Source organism: Antennarius striatus, chromosome 13 (assembly GCF_040054535.1).
Source record: "Antennarius striatus isolate MH-2024 chromosome 13, ASM4005453v1, whole genome shotgun sequence".
NCBI classification, from domain to species: Eukaryota; Metazoa; Chordata; class Actinopteri; order Lophiiformes; family Antennariidae; genus Antennarius; species Antennarius striatus.
This window is the reverse complement of record NC_090788.1, coordinates 13,811,704-13,828,250: the sequence shown is the minus strand read 5'-3', so window position 1 is coordinate 13,828,250 and position 16,547 is coordinate 13,811,704. Positions and strand designations below refer to the sequence as shown.

At 39.7% G+C, this 16,547-nt stretch overlaps 1 protein-coding gene across 3 annotated transcripts in view; it reads right to left on the bottom strand.

The window, feature by feature from the left end:
• Window positions 1-16,547, bottom strand: part of LOC137605901 (rho GTPase-activating protein 26-like) — a 95,813-nt gene that overhangs the window by 51,581 nt on the left and 27,685 nt on the right. For all 3 annotated transcript variants that reach the window (XM_068330812.1, XM_068330813.1, XM_068330814.1), the window contains 3 exons: window positions 4,166-4,261; window positions 2,922-2,983; window positions 2,112-2,183 (listed from right to left, as the gene is read on the bottom strand). In XM_068330812.1, coding sequence (XP_068186913.1) covers window positions 2,112-2,183; window positions 2,922-2,983; window positions 4,166-4,261 — 230 coding nt within the window. The remainder of the gene's footprint in view (window positions 1-2,111; window positions 2,184-2,921; window positions 2,984-4,165; window positions 4,262-16,547) is intronic.

Genomic DNA, 16,547 nt, shown 5'->3' with positions numbered 1-16,547 from the left:
GCCGAAGAAGCTCAATTTACTAGATCTCGGCTTGGGGACCAGAGGGTGGCCAAATCAAGACTAACATGGATAAAAAATATGGAGTGTGAACTGGGTAGTTTGAGAGGTGCCAGTGCATTGCTTCAACACTGTCAAGGTGCCCTTGAGCAAAGCACCAAACCCCACAACCTGCCATGTGACTGCTCTTCACTTGATCATCTTTCTCTCTCCAACTTGCATGCTTACATGTGTGTGTGTGTGTGTGTGTGTGTGTGTGTGTGTGTGTGTGTGTGTGTGTGTGTGTGTGTGTGTGTGTTTGTGTTTGTGTGTGTCTGCCTGCATAGGCCTGTACATATGGATGTGTGAAAAAATACTTTGATTACAGAGAATATGGTATAAATAAAACTCCGAGATGCGCAACAGCGGAAGAAGTGGGTATTGACAATGAATGAACATATATAGAGGCCATTAACTGTGCATTTTAAATCAATACCATCTTTTGCCAGCAGGTGGAAGCCTCCTCCTAGTTTAACTTCCAACATTACGTTTCTTCTCCCATAAGTGTAAAGTGAGTTAAATGTTTTGATACAGGATCTTGCTCTGAAATCACACTCAGCCATCATAATTACAACCACGCCTGACTCAACTCAAATCAGCTCTGTCATATAAATAATTTCTATGTAGCCCCACTGGAACAAGAGCCCAGAAAAGGCATCATCACTCCCTGTTTCTGCAGGCATCACATTAAAAACAGTGCATGATTAATCACTACTTACAGTACAGCGAAGTACATATACTGCAGTATATTGTACAGATTCAGCATGTGGGATTTAACATTTGGCTGATAAGCATCAGACTCAGCCTACTCTGAAGTACAAAACCATAAATTTCAGTGGTTATTTATGCAACTCCACAATTCACCCACTTTACTACCCTAAACAACAGCCTTTACTTAAAATAGTGCACCAGTTAATTATTGTTTGCAGCTCAAGTATTTACCTTTTACTTTTGCAAACATGGACAGTTGATGCAGTGCCATTAGTGATCATGTGGAAAAGTAAGCTTCACTTTTTTGCCTGACGCAATTAAATGTGTGGCATATAATGTGGTATATAAAATATAATACACATATTATTATTTGTGTAGGTATACCCCCCCCCCCCAACATTGCAACAAAGATGCTGTCCGTTCTTTTATGGCTAAAGAAGGATTAAAACATCACTCATGGTGACCTGACAGCACAGATTGTGCTTTCATTTCTTAATCTGAACCAATCGAGCCATGAACTGCTGTATGAAGATGGATTACAGAGCATGCAATAACATGTTAATACAGCTCACATCAGAGGGAGGTAACTTCTGCGTGGGTAGTCATCTAGGACTTATGGCTAATGATATCCTGACCTAGTGCAAGGACCATTCAAAACTGAAACGTGGCATATCTACTATATACGGATTAACTCCTCAAAAAATTCTGTACAATATTTCTGCTTTCAAAATCTAATGTGCTGATAATAGGTAGTAAATCTGGAGTTAACATCCTGTTGTTTACCTACTTCCTTATTTTGTTTTATGTTCTCTGTTTCCAACCCTCCTGAACATTCAGTCAAGGTACAAATTTATTCACCCTGACGGCCTAAAACAACAGCAGACATACCATGAGGGAGCCCTGCTGCCCCATGAGACCCCACAGTGATTTATGAGAGGATTATGTGCTCCTCTAATCCCCTATCCAGGTCATGTAAGGATGGTTTAGACATTGGTAGATATCCTCTGACCATCATTGGAGAAAAAAAAAAAGAGATGCAGTAAATATCCTGTATGCATATTTACTACAGATTTTAAATACAAGCCAGACTTTCACCCAAATGTTTAGAGTGCAAAGTAAATCTGTAGCAACTGACTGAGATGATGAATATCACAGAGGAGGCCAAGATAAGCAGTGTTTCTACTGACGCTTACAGATTTAGACAAAATGCTGCATTATTTCACTGTTTTCAGATTCCAAGACTGTACTGTAGTTGTCCCTGATGAAATTTGCCATATTAGGCTGTTTAATTCAAAAGTCTTTGCTTTTAGTGGGGCTGTTATTAATTACCATTCCATGTTTTACACATCGTCTTGTCTCCTTACCTTGGCTGCACTGATCTGTTCCTTCCTAAATCGCTCCAGAGGCATAATCAATACATCATTGGCATTTTCAATCTGTGGAAACACATACAGTACACATGACTGTACTGATCACAATGTTACTCTTTCACTCTGACAAAGGAGGTCTATTTCGTTCGTCTCCATATTGGTTTGTTAGCCAGCTTCCTGAATTTCATGAAAGTTTGTAGGACAAAGGGGGACTGTTGAGCCGCATTTTTTAATAATGGTGCATTTTGTAATAAACGTCCAAAATGTCATAAGTTATTACATAATGCGGCAAAATTTATTACAAAATGCATTCGGGCAGTTTATTACAAAATGCGGTAGTTTATTACAAAATCCAGCGTTATTACAAAATGAAATGAAAAAGTTATTACATTTTGGACTATTTATTACAAAATGCACTGTTATTACAAAATGCGGCTTAACAGGGACCCATAAAACTTATTTGAATGGAGGCGTGGATAGAGAAAATGTTTTTCTCTTTCAATCAGTACGATTGAGCTGCAGTTTTTCCCCTTTCCCCACTGCGAGAAAATTATTGAATATTTTAAGATAACATATCATCATTGAATGAAAAAAACACTGTACATAAAAAAAGGTAAATTGACAATATATGGATTTATCAGATTTTGAAAATGAATCACCTGTCCTCCAAGAAGGAGAACAAGGGCAGTGCTATGGATGTCAAACTATTTTCTAGGTAATGACAAGGTTTATGTACAAAACATAGTTTCCACTTCCTCCCATCAGCCACCAATAAAACATCTTACACTCTGTCAGGTCACTCACCATACGTGTCCTCTCATCTTCAAGGTTCTGTAAGACTGTTGCAAACTCCTGCAAAGACTTGGCTAAAGACAAACGTGGAGGTGGAGAAATAGAAACAAGAAAAGACAAGAGGTCATTGGACAGAGGGAGATTTAAAGATGGCATTCATAATAGATGAGGGGCATTCGTGAAAGAAAAAAAAAAAGAATAAGGAAGTTAGCATGAGGTTGCTGGGATTTGTCTCTTTTCTTCGATGCCACACAAATCTTTCTAAATTCATAACACAGCAGACCAATTGACTGGAAATGAAACCGCAGTTTTTATGGTTCGTTTCAATGACGCTTTCTCAACCAGCACAGCTCAGAGCTTGTTTCTCTGCATGCTGGCAGCTGGGGCACGATTACATTGTTGTGGGTCAGAGTTTCCACTTCAATTGCAACTGTCCCTGTCCAAGACTCGTCTCTCACACACACAGCTACTGAGATACAGTGTTTGCAAATACTTATTGAGCATGTGCAGCATGCGCACAGACAACTGAGCCAAACTTCATTTCTCAAAGAAGAAACAAACCTCTACACTCCTTTATACCATCATACCTCCAGTTATCATATTTGTTATATATTTCTTAAATAATACAACTTTAAACACTTAAAATAACTTCAATAACATTTCAAAATAATAATAGATTTCACATACTAACAAGTAAATCTATGCAAAAATTATCAGAGCAGTATGTTGGCTAACTCCATAGTTTTGCTATGAATACCCTAAAAATAACAATTTTGGGTTGCAGCCCAGTGGCAAGCTGTTCAGGAAAGATAGCTATGGTTGTTAAACAACCCTAGTGGGTGGATGAGGACAGTGAGGAGCTGCAGCCTGCAAGATACAGCTAAACACAGAGGGTGTGGTGATTGTTGCATGTTTCAGAGGAAACTTTTTGGACAGTGATTGAGACAGCACTGGAAAGATGAGATCAGTTCATGGGATTAGCAATTATATTCTTGAACACTGTAAACTAATAGCACAGCAACATTCTCAGAATTCATAAAACTTTTAATAGGTCATGAGCAACAAGTCACTTCTGGAGGATATTCTACAATATGACTCGCTGTGTATCTTATGTGAAGAATGAACATAATGAACGACTTACTAGAGTGACGGCTCTCTTAGGGTTAATCATAAAACATTGTCTGCTGTCTAGTTACAGACTCTCCTCTTCTGGAACAGGGAATAAACAGGATTTGATTTAATGATACCAGTCTCACCTATGCATATCTCATCATCCGTCTCGGCATCTCCGATACACTGGAATTTGAACTCGTTGAGTGAGTCAGCAAATTTTCTCTTGGCTGTTGACAGACCTGACAAAATGGAGAGAGAAGGAAAGCAGTTTTTAAAATTTACTAAAGGACAGCATGCTTTCTTATCAAAGTCCACATTTCATATTTGGTATGCATTATTCTGTGAAAGTTCCTAATAATTCACCCACCAACTCATAGTATCACATTGCTGATTTTGACTCTGAATACCCGACTATAATGTATAGTGTGGCCCCCAAAGAGCAGAACTCTGTGTCTTGATGTTACTCAGCTGATGAAAGAACAGTGAGTTGACAGCTCCTACAGGTTTTTTTCCGTCTGTGCACATGTGAGTGTGTGTTGAAAAGAGCAACAGGTTTTATTAACCTTGAATTTCATTAGACAGTGAGGCGGTGAAAATCTCAGATATATTATATAATTTGTTTGTAATGTTATTAATTTCCTCATTTTTAATTAATTCTGCAGTTCTACACTGTGAATCGTCTTATCCAAATACTGTAGTACTACATAAACAAATGTACAGTTGCATTTCGAGGAGGACGGAAACAACACCAGGCCTACTCAAGCAAGTGTTTAAGTCAGTGATGGTTTATATACAATTGCTAAAAATTCAAATGAAATGATGTCTGGGCTCCAGGAGGGGTAAAAAATGAAAGTATAGATCAGTAGTCTCATGGTACAACACATGAAGTCAGAGAAAGGACAGAGTGAGAGAGTGCACAGCCACAGAGTAATTGGCCATGATTATGCAAATACCACAGGTCTTCCATGTAGATCTGTGGGACTGTTTTTTGCTTGGAAAGAGCCACTGTAGCCAAAGAAATAAAACATGTGCTGCCAGAAACATGCAAATCCTGGCACACGCACACACACTGCTGTCTCTCTTGGGACTGACTCAGCAAAATATCACAGGCTGTCAGTCAGCAGGGAGACAAAGTGACTTCACAGCATATCTGACCCAGCTGACAGCACATCTAACCTTTAAGGATAAACAGTTATTTTCATGTGCCATTGTGCTTAACGGAAACCTAAATACTAAATTATTTCTTTACAGTCAGTTGAGAGATGAATGAAATGAAAACAACAACAATTGGACTGCAAGAAATTCTAAAATGTGATCCACATATTACAGACTGGAAATGATAACAGCCAACTGTTATTTTAACAGCAATGTGAAAAATTTGGAATAAAATCAATTAAAATATTTTTCAGTTTCCTGCCTCTACAACAATGAACTACAAGTTCGACACTTAATGGTTGTAGTACCTCTCTCCATGGTTTAGCAAAACCATTTTGGTTTGACATAGCTTTGCTTTTGAGGTCTGGAAGTATAACCTGGTCTATTTACTCTGCCTGATAATGACTTTGATAACCAGGCAAAGTCATCAGTGACAAACTAGATGTCACCACACTAAAATCTCTACACATTTATCAAATAACTATTGCAACAAAGTTATAACTCCATCTAGATTGTTTGGGATCTAGGTTTCTGATGCACAGAGCCAGCGTTAATGACAGCAGTATTTACAATACTCTAGTGATGTTGTGCGTTTGCTTGATGTTAATTCCTAACTGCTTTTTCCATCGTCACTTGAAAAAGGAGAAAATAAAACTGATTTACAATCAGCATGTTCACAGGCTATAGCTCAGTTTCCTTGGTAACACCTACGGGTTGGACTAATGCCTGAAACAGTCGTTATCATCCCAAGTTCTTTAGCTAGGGAAATGTATACCATAGTAGATATTAATAGAATGAACATCACTGTAAATACAAATTACTAACAGGTGGTTTATTGTTCATTACACGGACCTTCGCGATCATGCTACTGAGTTGAAAACAAACATAAAATAATAAACTGTAAATAAGTGCTTTTTTAACTGGACATAGCTTCTGCCCCAAGCAGATAAAAGATGGGATGTGAAATTTTCACTTATGTGATAGCCTAAAAAGAATCACAAAGAGTCAGGGATTGGAGTAGGTGTCCTTGGCACTCAAATCTACTTAGGATTCATTGAGACTACGAAGTGTGATGTAGAATGAGTTAATGGACCCCCCGCTGTCATGACCGCTAAGTATTCATTCAGACAGCTATAAGAAAACAGTAAGAACAGCAAAAATGATATTTGCTGATTTTTAATGATGCATGACTTTCATTATCACCTAGTAAATGAGGTTAAAATAGCAAACAGTAACAACAGGCATGATTATCAGCATGGGGGGCCTTACTGTGACCAATGTCAAGTTTTATGCCCACTGAGCCACACTAGATGACACTTTGTTCATGACACTACTCACTGCACCCAATCTGTCATATTCATTTTCAAGTATGAAAATCACACCATGACCAAGGAATATGGTCATTTAAAGGAATACAACTTCAGATTAGTGAAATCACTGTGAAACAGCAGGTCACCCTCTTCATTTCTACTCTCCTCACATTTTATTCTGCCAACAGCAGATGGTTGGAGTTGGTTTCAGTTCTGCTAACAGGCAGGCAACTTAGATTTCTGCCAAAAACACATCTGTCTCCATGAATTTTATCAGTTTAATTATTTTTGTGGCTGACTGTTTAGGTATATGTTAAACAAATTAACCCTCTTGAGCTATTGTCATAATTCAGAATTTGGTAAGTTATTGGCCTAAATGAAGTCTCAAATTTCTTTGGTAAATGAGAAACAAAAATGTGTAGTACTGCAGAATCCTTTTAGAAGACATTCCCAATGGCTTCATCACACAGACATGCTAATTGCTGCCTGACTGGATTGAGAAAGTTCTCTGTGATGAATTTCTTCCTAATAGTTTCAGTCATCCATGTAAAGGAGAGACAGAGTCTGGACAGAAGCCTCTTGGCTGATGCCCAAGTGTTGCCCTAAAGCTGGGCTCGTCGGCTGCTGGGGTTTTGGATCCATTCAGGAATGCAGTATACATCAGAACAGCAGCATCAATGTTTTTAAGAGAGCTCAAGAGATTTCAAGGAGCCAAAATTCAAGTTTAAAAGAAAATATATTTATTTCTTATTGGATTTGTTCTTCCTCTCACCCTGTTTTTAATGTTTTTTTAATACAACATCTAAAGTAGGTGTATTCACTAAAAAAAGATATTTGTGGGAGGTCCAGTCAACCATCATTCTCCGTTCAATTTCAAACCATACAGTAATGATAAAAAGCATTTGTGCTTTTTGACAGAGTGAACAAGACCAGTCACATTTTTTATATAAAATAAACACACTTAAAGCAATGTATTATCTTCAAATATAAATCTGTCGTTTCTAATCAATTCTTTTGAGTAAAAAAAACTTGTGCCTGATATCATCTGAACAATCACCTAATCATGTTATTCACACACTTCTCATCTTAAAAATAAATAAAAACACATTCCTAAAGTATGTGTGGTATTTTCTGTCCAGTCTTGATTTTCACTGTCGACTTTCGTCCTGCCTTTTTTCATTTTTCATGCATGTCTTGTAATTCAGTTTGATGAGCATAGCGTTAAAACAAGTAGCACCAGATGTTACACTACTGTAGCACCCCAGTGACAGTCAGACCCAAGGCTACTACAAAATGCTGAGCTGGCTCTATATTTTCCCCACTAGATCGTAAGGCTTTGATTTCCAGATAGAAAGTCACGCGACCTTGATTTGGCCCTCTGTTCAGTGATTGGTTATCCCTGATTTTAAATGTCAATCAGCAGATTGGAGACAACCAAAAGATAGAATATGAGTTCAACAAATGTGTATGATTGTTGTGATTTACTGAATGTATCTGTAAAATTTAGGAAAGAGAAATCTAGGATACACGTATAGACATTTAAAATTGTCCTTAAACTGTTACTAAATCTTCCTCATTAAAATAAACACAAACTCCACTAAAAAGGCAGAGCTGAATAACCATTTCATTTTACATGTGCGTTAAAGTGTACAGCATTCACCACAGCATTTTCACATGTAAAATGAGCATCCAAAATTTAGTGCTGATTCTGAAAACAATGTGCCAAACACCTTAATGAGAAAACTCATTAAATTAGATTTCTATTTAAGCAGTTTTTATTAGGACAGTGGAATCTGGGAGAAAAGGAAAAATGTTTGTAGTCTTCTGTTTTCTTCCTGCTTAACTTAAAAATTGTTTCACAAAACAGCTCAACACACTCTGAATTAGTGTAGTATAGATGATTTAAAAATTCAATTGTTGTTAAACTGAAACCAACTTGCCTGATCACAAAAATCAGATCATATGTAGTCTATTGTGACTATAGTTCATTTGTGGAGTCTCGTGAACTACAAGTCTTAAAAAAAACAACTTCAAAGTTGTGTGAAAAGCAAACTCACAAGCAGGCTTGTGTGTTGGTAGATGACATAATGGGGTAACAGAAAATTTCTGACTTGTACTTGCAGATAGACAATACATATTATTCTTCCTAGCCGTGTTCTCTGTAGATGTTGCAAGAACGGTGCACTCACAATCCCATATACATTGATAAATCTGTGCATATTCACAAATGGGCCCCGAGCAAAAGTATATTGTCAGCTTATATAATTCTGGAAGATCTTGACAACGGGGACAAATTACAAGGAAATAAAGATTAGCATCATCCAAAAAAGCTTTTGTATAAAATGTTGTGTAGGATGTGTACTTATAGATGTAATGAAGACTGCTGTCTCACAATCTATGGCAGACAGTTGAATGTAGTGAGGAAATGAGGAAAAGAAACAGATCAAAAGTTCCAACTTGAAATTTAACTGGAGACAAAGAAGTTCATGGTCTGTCTTGAGGCTTCAAGGCAACAAAGACAAGGGATAGTTTTGAACTTCCATTCATTTATAAATAACCAAATAGAACTCAATTACAAATGTTATGTTGTCAATGCAGCTAAAGCAGCTATCAATTACGTAGTTCAGCTCCTAAAGCTGATAAAGATATTACAGGATGGGACATATTTTGCATATGCTGAATATACATTATCAGATTTTGAGCTCAAAAATAAGAATATATTTGGACATTGGATTTCCACATACCAGATGCCATGTGTGTTTCCATGTTGATGTCCAAGCAGGAAGGACGGCTAAGGACAGTGACAGTTGTAAAGAAATGTTCCTGACCTCTCTGCCCTCTTGTGTTGTACAACGGAATCACCCCCTCCCCATTCTTCTCTATTTCACTTCCTGCTGATCTCACGGCAAAAACCAGTGGAGACTTACAAATAAATGAAAACTTTTTGCTTTTATTAATCATTTGCACTCCAGTTCACCTTCGTCATAGACATGGCCAGTATGGTACATTTCCAATTACAGTATTTTCTGCATCTTTCAACACAAGTTCCAAGTTTCTCAAATGTAATAATCACATTTATCTACTAGGCATGAAATAAGCCCCATCAAGTAGTTTAAATAAAATTCACAGAAAATAAAGTTGACTTGGGGCTATCTCCACACCTCTTCACTCTTTTCTGGAATAGATAAGAGCGTTTTAATATTGTGCAATGCAATCTCAGGAAATACTTATCAGCCGTCAATCACATTGTTTTGCTTGCAATGTAACAATGACATTTGAGTGAGAGTGACTTAGATCTTGCTAGAATGAGGCGTCCTTCTCACAAAACACTTACATATGCAGAACACCGTGAAGACTGCAAGGTACACAAAAGGAATTTGTAGTGAACTACATCTAGCAGCACTGTACAACAACTGCTATGTGTATTAACTCATAAACACGCATATACACAGTCAAAAGAATGGGTCTGTGTGGTATCAACAGGATATCCAGCAGTAGCTAGAATTCTTTGTTCCACAAGCATGTGAATAGAAACCCTATTCACCATCTGGAACAAACACACCACCATACCACACATGCACACCATTCATCTCTGGGGACAAAGACAGAATTTAGTCTCCTCATCTAATTCATCACGCGACCCAGCAGCCAGGCAAGGAAGAGAATTTGTGAACTCAGTCATACATTGAAAGATTGAGAATCACACACAGAACACAAGACAGACTATTCTGGTAGCATGTTATTCATAAAACAATGATTTATCAAGATCTTTCTTGATTAACTTACTGTATTTACAAAACAATTATTCAGCACCCTCAAGCGTTGAGGTAAAATCTAGTGCAGTTAAATCTTAAAACATCTCTTTTTTTGACCTTTCATTGCACATACTGTACATAAATTATATAAATATAAATATAGCCTGATGGATTTCATTATTCCAGGACCAAAAATATTGTACATTTTGTGTTCCAGCTTATAATAATAATGAACTTTATTTGTTATCCACTTTATATTTGGAAAAAAAAACAGTGCTACACAACAAAAAACAACATAAAAAACCAAGATAAAATAAGATATATGAATATGAATGTTAAAAGGGTGCACCCAGCAGCCCAACGAAGGAAACTCATTTAATTCACTCATATCCAGGATATTGTCCTTTCATGATCCAAAGCTCATGACATTAAGTGAGAGCAGGACCATAGATTGACCGATAAATTGAGAGCTTTGCCTTTTGGCTCAGCTAATTCTTCACAACACAACTATACAACAACAGCATCACTTTGGCCACTGCACCAATCCGTCTGTCAATCTCCATCCTTCTCACTTGTGAACAAGGCAGTCAGAGACTGGAACATCCCGTGACATGCCTGAATTCAAAATATTACCCTGACTTACTTTCATAATGGTTGCAGTAATGAATTCTATATTTTACTATCGAGTATCTGGCTTTTCATTTCATATTTGTAAGTTGACCACTGCTAGAGGTGTACTGTAGAAGACAGACTCAGGAGAACCTATCTGAGCTTGCACTAGCCATCCGCCACTTCGCCATAGGCTAAGTAAATTCTACAGTGGCTACAAGGTTTTTAGGACTCGCGAAAATCCCTGAGCGGTAACATAAGAAAACAAACTTTCTCTCGCTAGGCGGTCTTCATCGTCGTCGTCTTCTTCGTCGTCGTCTTCATCTTCTTCTTCTTCTGATGTTGTTGTTCTTATCAAAAACCAAAGGGATGTTGATGTTTTGGTGGGTTTGACGAACTCATTCAATGTGTTAACTGCTGCAAAAGTAAAATGGAGCAAAAGTGAAGCCTTTGCTGTTGGTGAGTGGCATGGCAACCTCCCGGTTCTTCCTCAAAACTTGTGTTGGAAGACTGATGGTCTCAAATATCTCGGTGTGTACCTGGGAAATGAGACAACAACCAAGAAGAACTGGGAGGGCGTCATTGAAAAAATAGAAGGGAAACTTAAAAAATGGAAATGGTTGCTCCCCACAATGTCGTACAGAGGTTGAGTTTTAGTGATAAACAACTTGGTGGCCTCGCAGCTGTGCACCGCTTGGCCTGTATGGACCCTCCATCAGGGTTTCTAGCCCAAATCCAGATAAACTTGTTAACTTTTTCTGGGATGGGCTGCATTGGGTGCCTCAAGGAGTGTTGTTTTTATCAAGAGAGGAGGGGGGACATGGCCTCATCCACCTGGCTAGTAGAACAGCCACGTTCAGATTACAGTTCATCCAGCAGATCTGACGTGGAGAGAGGTGGCCAGCTGCATATTCAAACTTGTGAGTAACTTAGACCTGGATGCTGCACTGTTTTTAATGGATTCTAAGTTTCTAAAGTTTAATGGTTTGCCACAGTTTTATCATAGTGTTTTTAAGTCATGGGCCCTATTTAAAAGCAGCCCAGGAAAAAGCTCTGACTCTCTGTTCTGGTTACTGAAGGAACCACTAGTCCATGGAGCCAGGCTGGATGTCTGCAGTGGAGCCACACCTGGGCTGTCTGCAGCGCTTTGCAGAACCAGGACCCTCCAGCAGCTGGTGGACAACGCCGGGACAGCGTTGACGGAAGCCGAGGCTTTGAGTTCCCTGCTGAACATCCAGTCCACCAGGGTGGCTCAGAGGGTGCTACAACTGTGGAGGCAAAGACTCTCCGGGAAGGAGAGAAGCCTCCTCCTGGACTATAGTACAGGGACTGTGCCGGACAGCACATATCATTTCCCTGAGGTACACATCAGTCCCCTGTTTGGAGAACTGGAGGGTCCTCTCCTCGGAGATGAACGACAAATCAGCCTGCACACGGCCAACAAAAAAATACTATACAATGTGTGAAAGTAATCAACAAGAAAAGCCTGTGTGACAGAGCACCCACTACCTGGGCCAACAGGATGACAGGAAATGGACCTGACCCACAGTGGAGACTTCTATACAAACCTCCCATCAAGAAAAAAACAGCCGACCTCCAGTGGAGGATTTTACATTGTGCCATCGGTTCTAATGTTTTTATCTCTGTTTTTAACCCTGCTGTGTCCAGCCAATGTCCCTTCTGTCCCCTTCGTGAGACAGTCTTTCATGCTTTCAGTGAGTGTGGGAGACTTGCGGTGCTCTTCACTCCTCTAACGAATGTTTTTAATTTGTTCAGTGAAAATTTTAGTATCAGGAAATTCATCTACGGTGCTGGGTATAATAAATCGAATCAAAGAAAGTGGCAGCTTTTAAGTTTTATCTCTGGAGAAGCAAAACTCGCAATTTATGTGACCAGGAAGAGGAGAATTGAAAACAATACTGTTCAAGAAGCAGCTACTGTTTTTTGGTATAACATCAGATGTCGCTTAAAACTAGAATATAGTTTCTAGTAAATGACAAAAGACCTAAATAACTTTAGGAACATCTGGTGTTACAAAAATGTCCTATGCACTTTGACTGATGATCACCTCACTTTTGCAAACTTCCTGATGTAATGCATTAATTTTTAAATTGTATTTCCTTTTGTTTATTGGTGTTTAGTGTTTTTGAAGTTTCATCTAATGAAAAATTGTTAAATGTTCTGAATGTGATTAAAGTGTTTTTGCAAAAATCAATAAAATCTTCGTCTTCTTCGTCGTCATCTTCTTCTTCGTCGTCTTAGTTGTCTTCCTCTTCATCGGAAAGTCCGTAGACAACTGAGTTTTTAATTTTGCTTTTATTTTTTTTCCTATTTAGTTATTTTAAGGTCCTTTCAACTTTCCCCTCATCATGAATTCTTTAGTGTGGGGACGTTAAACGTAAATAGAGCCAGTCTTTTCATGCTTTTAGTGAGTGTACGAGATTTGCAGTGCTCTTCACTCCTTTAACCAATGTTTTTAATCTCTTTCTTGTTCTTCTGTGTTTTAAGTCCTGTACTTTGAATATGAATGGAGCATATTCAACATGGATACAAGAGCATATTCAACATGGATACAAGAGCCTCTGTTTTTAGTTTGATAAATGTTAGTTTTCTTCATTCAGGAATGTTTTTGATTTGAGACGACGAAGGAGACGAGGAAGGAGACGAGGAAGGAGACGAGGAAGGAGACGAGGAAGGAGACGACGAAGGAGACGACGAAGGAGACGAGGAAGGACACGTCTCCTTCCTCGTCTCCTTCCTCGTCTCCTTCCTCGTCTCCTTCCTCGTCTCCTTCCTCGTCTCCTTCCTCGTCTCCTTCCTCGTCTCCTTCCTCGTCTCCTTCCTCGTCTCCTTCCTCGTCTCCTTCCTCGTCTCCTTCCTCGGCGCGCATGCTTTAAAACTTTAATTGAACAACAAATGGTGAATGCTGAGAGGGGGTAGGAGTGGTGACGGACCGATCAGAAGGTAAATGAAAGATATTATCAATACTTTTTGTAGTCTTAGACTTTTGATCCCTATGACCAGCAAGAATAACCATCGATGCACGTAAATGTGTATTCACCTCGCCTGCTATAATAGCAAGTAAAACTTGCAAGTAAACATTGAGTAATACCAAGAATCAAATTTATCAAAATCAAAGTGTCTAAGTCAAAGTTAAAATGTCTTCTAGTTTAAGTAAAACTTAGTCATACAAAGTATTACTCAATGTTTACTTGTATCTTGACATAGTGAATGCAAGTTTTCAATTGTTGAATCTCACATTTATACCTGCAAAGTAAGACAGATATAAGGATAGTTAAGCTTGAACTATTGACTTTAGTGTATTTTTGTAAGTAAACTGAACAGAATATTTTGCCCTCAGAATGCACCAGAATGCAGGAAAACAACCCCACTTTCTAAAAAATTTCCCGGGGAGGCCCCCCGGACCCCCTCTGTGGGAGGGTATTCACCCCACACACGCCCCACGACAAGTGTGGTTTTACAACCCCCAACAATTGAAAACTTGCTTTCACTGTGTGAAGATACAGTCATACAAAATACTACTCAATGTTTATTTGTAAGTTTTACTTGCTATTAGAGCAGGCCGCTGTCTTACTCCTCCTCCTCTCTGACCTCACTCTTCAAGTCTCCAATCACACCGTACTAACTAAACTTCTTCCCTGGAGTCTCTGTGCTCTATGTTCTCCCAGGTTTTTCTCAGGTTCACCCCTCATCCGCCCATCTGCTATGGACCTGCTCTTCCCATCCCACCAGTACCACCCCTAACCTAATTATCGGCTGGGGTCCGGCTTACTTTTTCCTCCGCGCCACCATACTGTTCCACCCCTCATTCGCCCATCCGCTGTGGACCATCTGCTGTGGACCTGCACCTCCCATCCACCAGTATCACCCCCCACCTATCCATCGACTGGGGTCCTGCTGCCTGTCTTCCTTGGTGTCATCTTACTTTTCCACCCCTCATCCGCCCAGCCGCCGTGGACCTTCCTCTGTGGACCTGCACCTCCGAGCCCATCAGTATCACTCCCATCTCTCCATGTGCTGTGCACCTTATCCTCCAAGCCCACCAGTACCACCTCAACTATCCATCGGCTGGGGTCCTGCTTCCTTTCTTCCTCCGTGCCGCCATACAGTCATCCACGCAGCTGTAATTGTGCCTTGACTTTAGCAACCTTAACCATATTGATACTGTCTCTATCTGGCCTATCTGTCTCTCTCTCTCTGATGCCGTTCTTGTCTTCCTTTGATTTCTTTTCCACCCAACCGGTCGAGGCGGATGGCCGCCCAAAAGAGTCTGGGTCCTGCCCGGAGTTTCTTCCTCATGGAGGGAGTTTTTCCCTGCCACTGTCGCTTATGCTTGCTCTGGAGGGTTCAGCTGGGTTTCTCTGTCTGTTAAAGCACTTTGAAATGTCTGCTGTCATGATTAGGCGCTATATAAATAAAACTTGATTGATTGGACACAGAATGTGGCTTTTTGTGGCTTACTCAGTTTGTTTACACTGAGTCACAGTGGCTTAGTCATACTAGCTCCTGGTACAAGCCCAGCCTACAATATTGTTCTGGGCATTAAAAAAGTATAAAAGTGAAAATTAGATCTTGACTTCGTTTTTCAAGGTCATGGTTAATTTTCATCTCCTGCCTCCCTGAATATAACGCCTTTTGTTCTGTCTTTCTATCTTATCCGGTTCCTGAGAAAAATGTACAGAAGTTGAAATTTGACCTTGACCTAGTTTTCTCAAGGTCAAGGTCATCATCTCATTTTCATCCCCTTTGCCGCCCAGGTAATGTTCTTTTCCTTTCATCTTTCTATCTGTGACGGTTGTGAAGATATTTGGTGGATGGATTGACGGACAAACACACAAACACTGAAAAATACATGATCGCTTCGCGGGATGAAATTACGATACATCACAGCTTTGCGGGATGTAACAAGACCCCAAGGTAAATGAAGTAAGACTCCCCACTGACCCCGAGGGGGCAGACCATTTTTTCCAGTCAAGATCCATGGCCTCAAATTTGGAGGTGCATTTCACTCACTGCGTACACGGCTGCAAAGTGCTCCAGTAAACGCTGAAGGTCCAGGTTTGATGTGAACAACAGGACAAGATCTGCAAAAAGCAGAGATGAAATCCTACAGCCCCCAAACCAGACCCCCTCTTGCCCTTGCCTGCACCTCGAGATTCTGGCCATAAAAATTGTGAACAGAACTGGTGATAAAGGGCAACTCTGCCAAAGACAGACATGTACCTGGAACAGGTCTGACTTACTGCTGACAATACGAACTAACCTGCGGCTTCGGTTATATAGGCACCGGACAACCCTTAGTAAAGGGCCCTAGACCAATACTCCTGAAGTACTCCCCACAAGATACCATGAGGGATGCACTTGAAAGGCTTATCCAAACACACAATACACATGTGGACTGGTTGGGCAAACCCCTTTGTATCACCGAGCACCCAATGGAGAGTGTAGAGCTGATCCAGTGTTCTGCAACAGACACATAAGCCATATTGTTCCTCCTGAATCTTAACTATCGGTTTAATCCTCCCCTCCAGTTCCCTGGAATAGACATTTCCCAAGACGCTGTAGTTGGAAAAAACCCTCTGGCTCCGGTTTTTATAAAGTTGTAGCCCTTTTGTGTGAAAAACAAAGACAGAAACAGAGAAAGATGGAAGCGGAAGAAAGAGATTTGGTACATA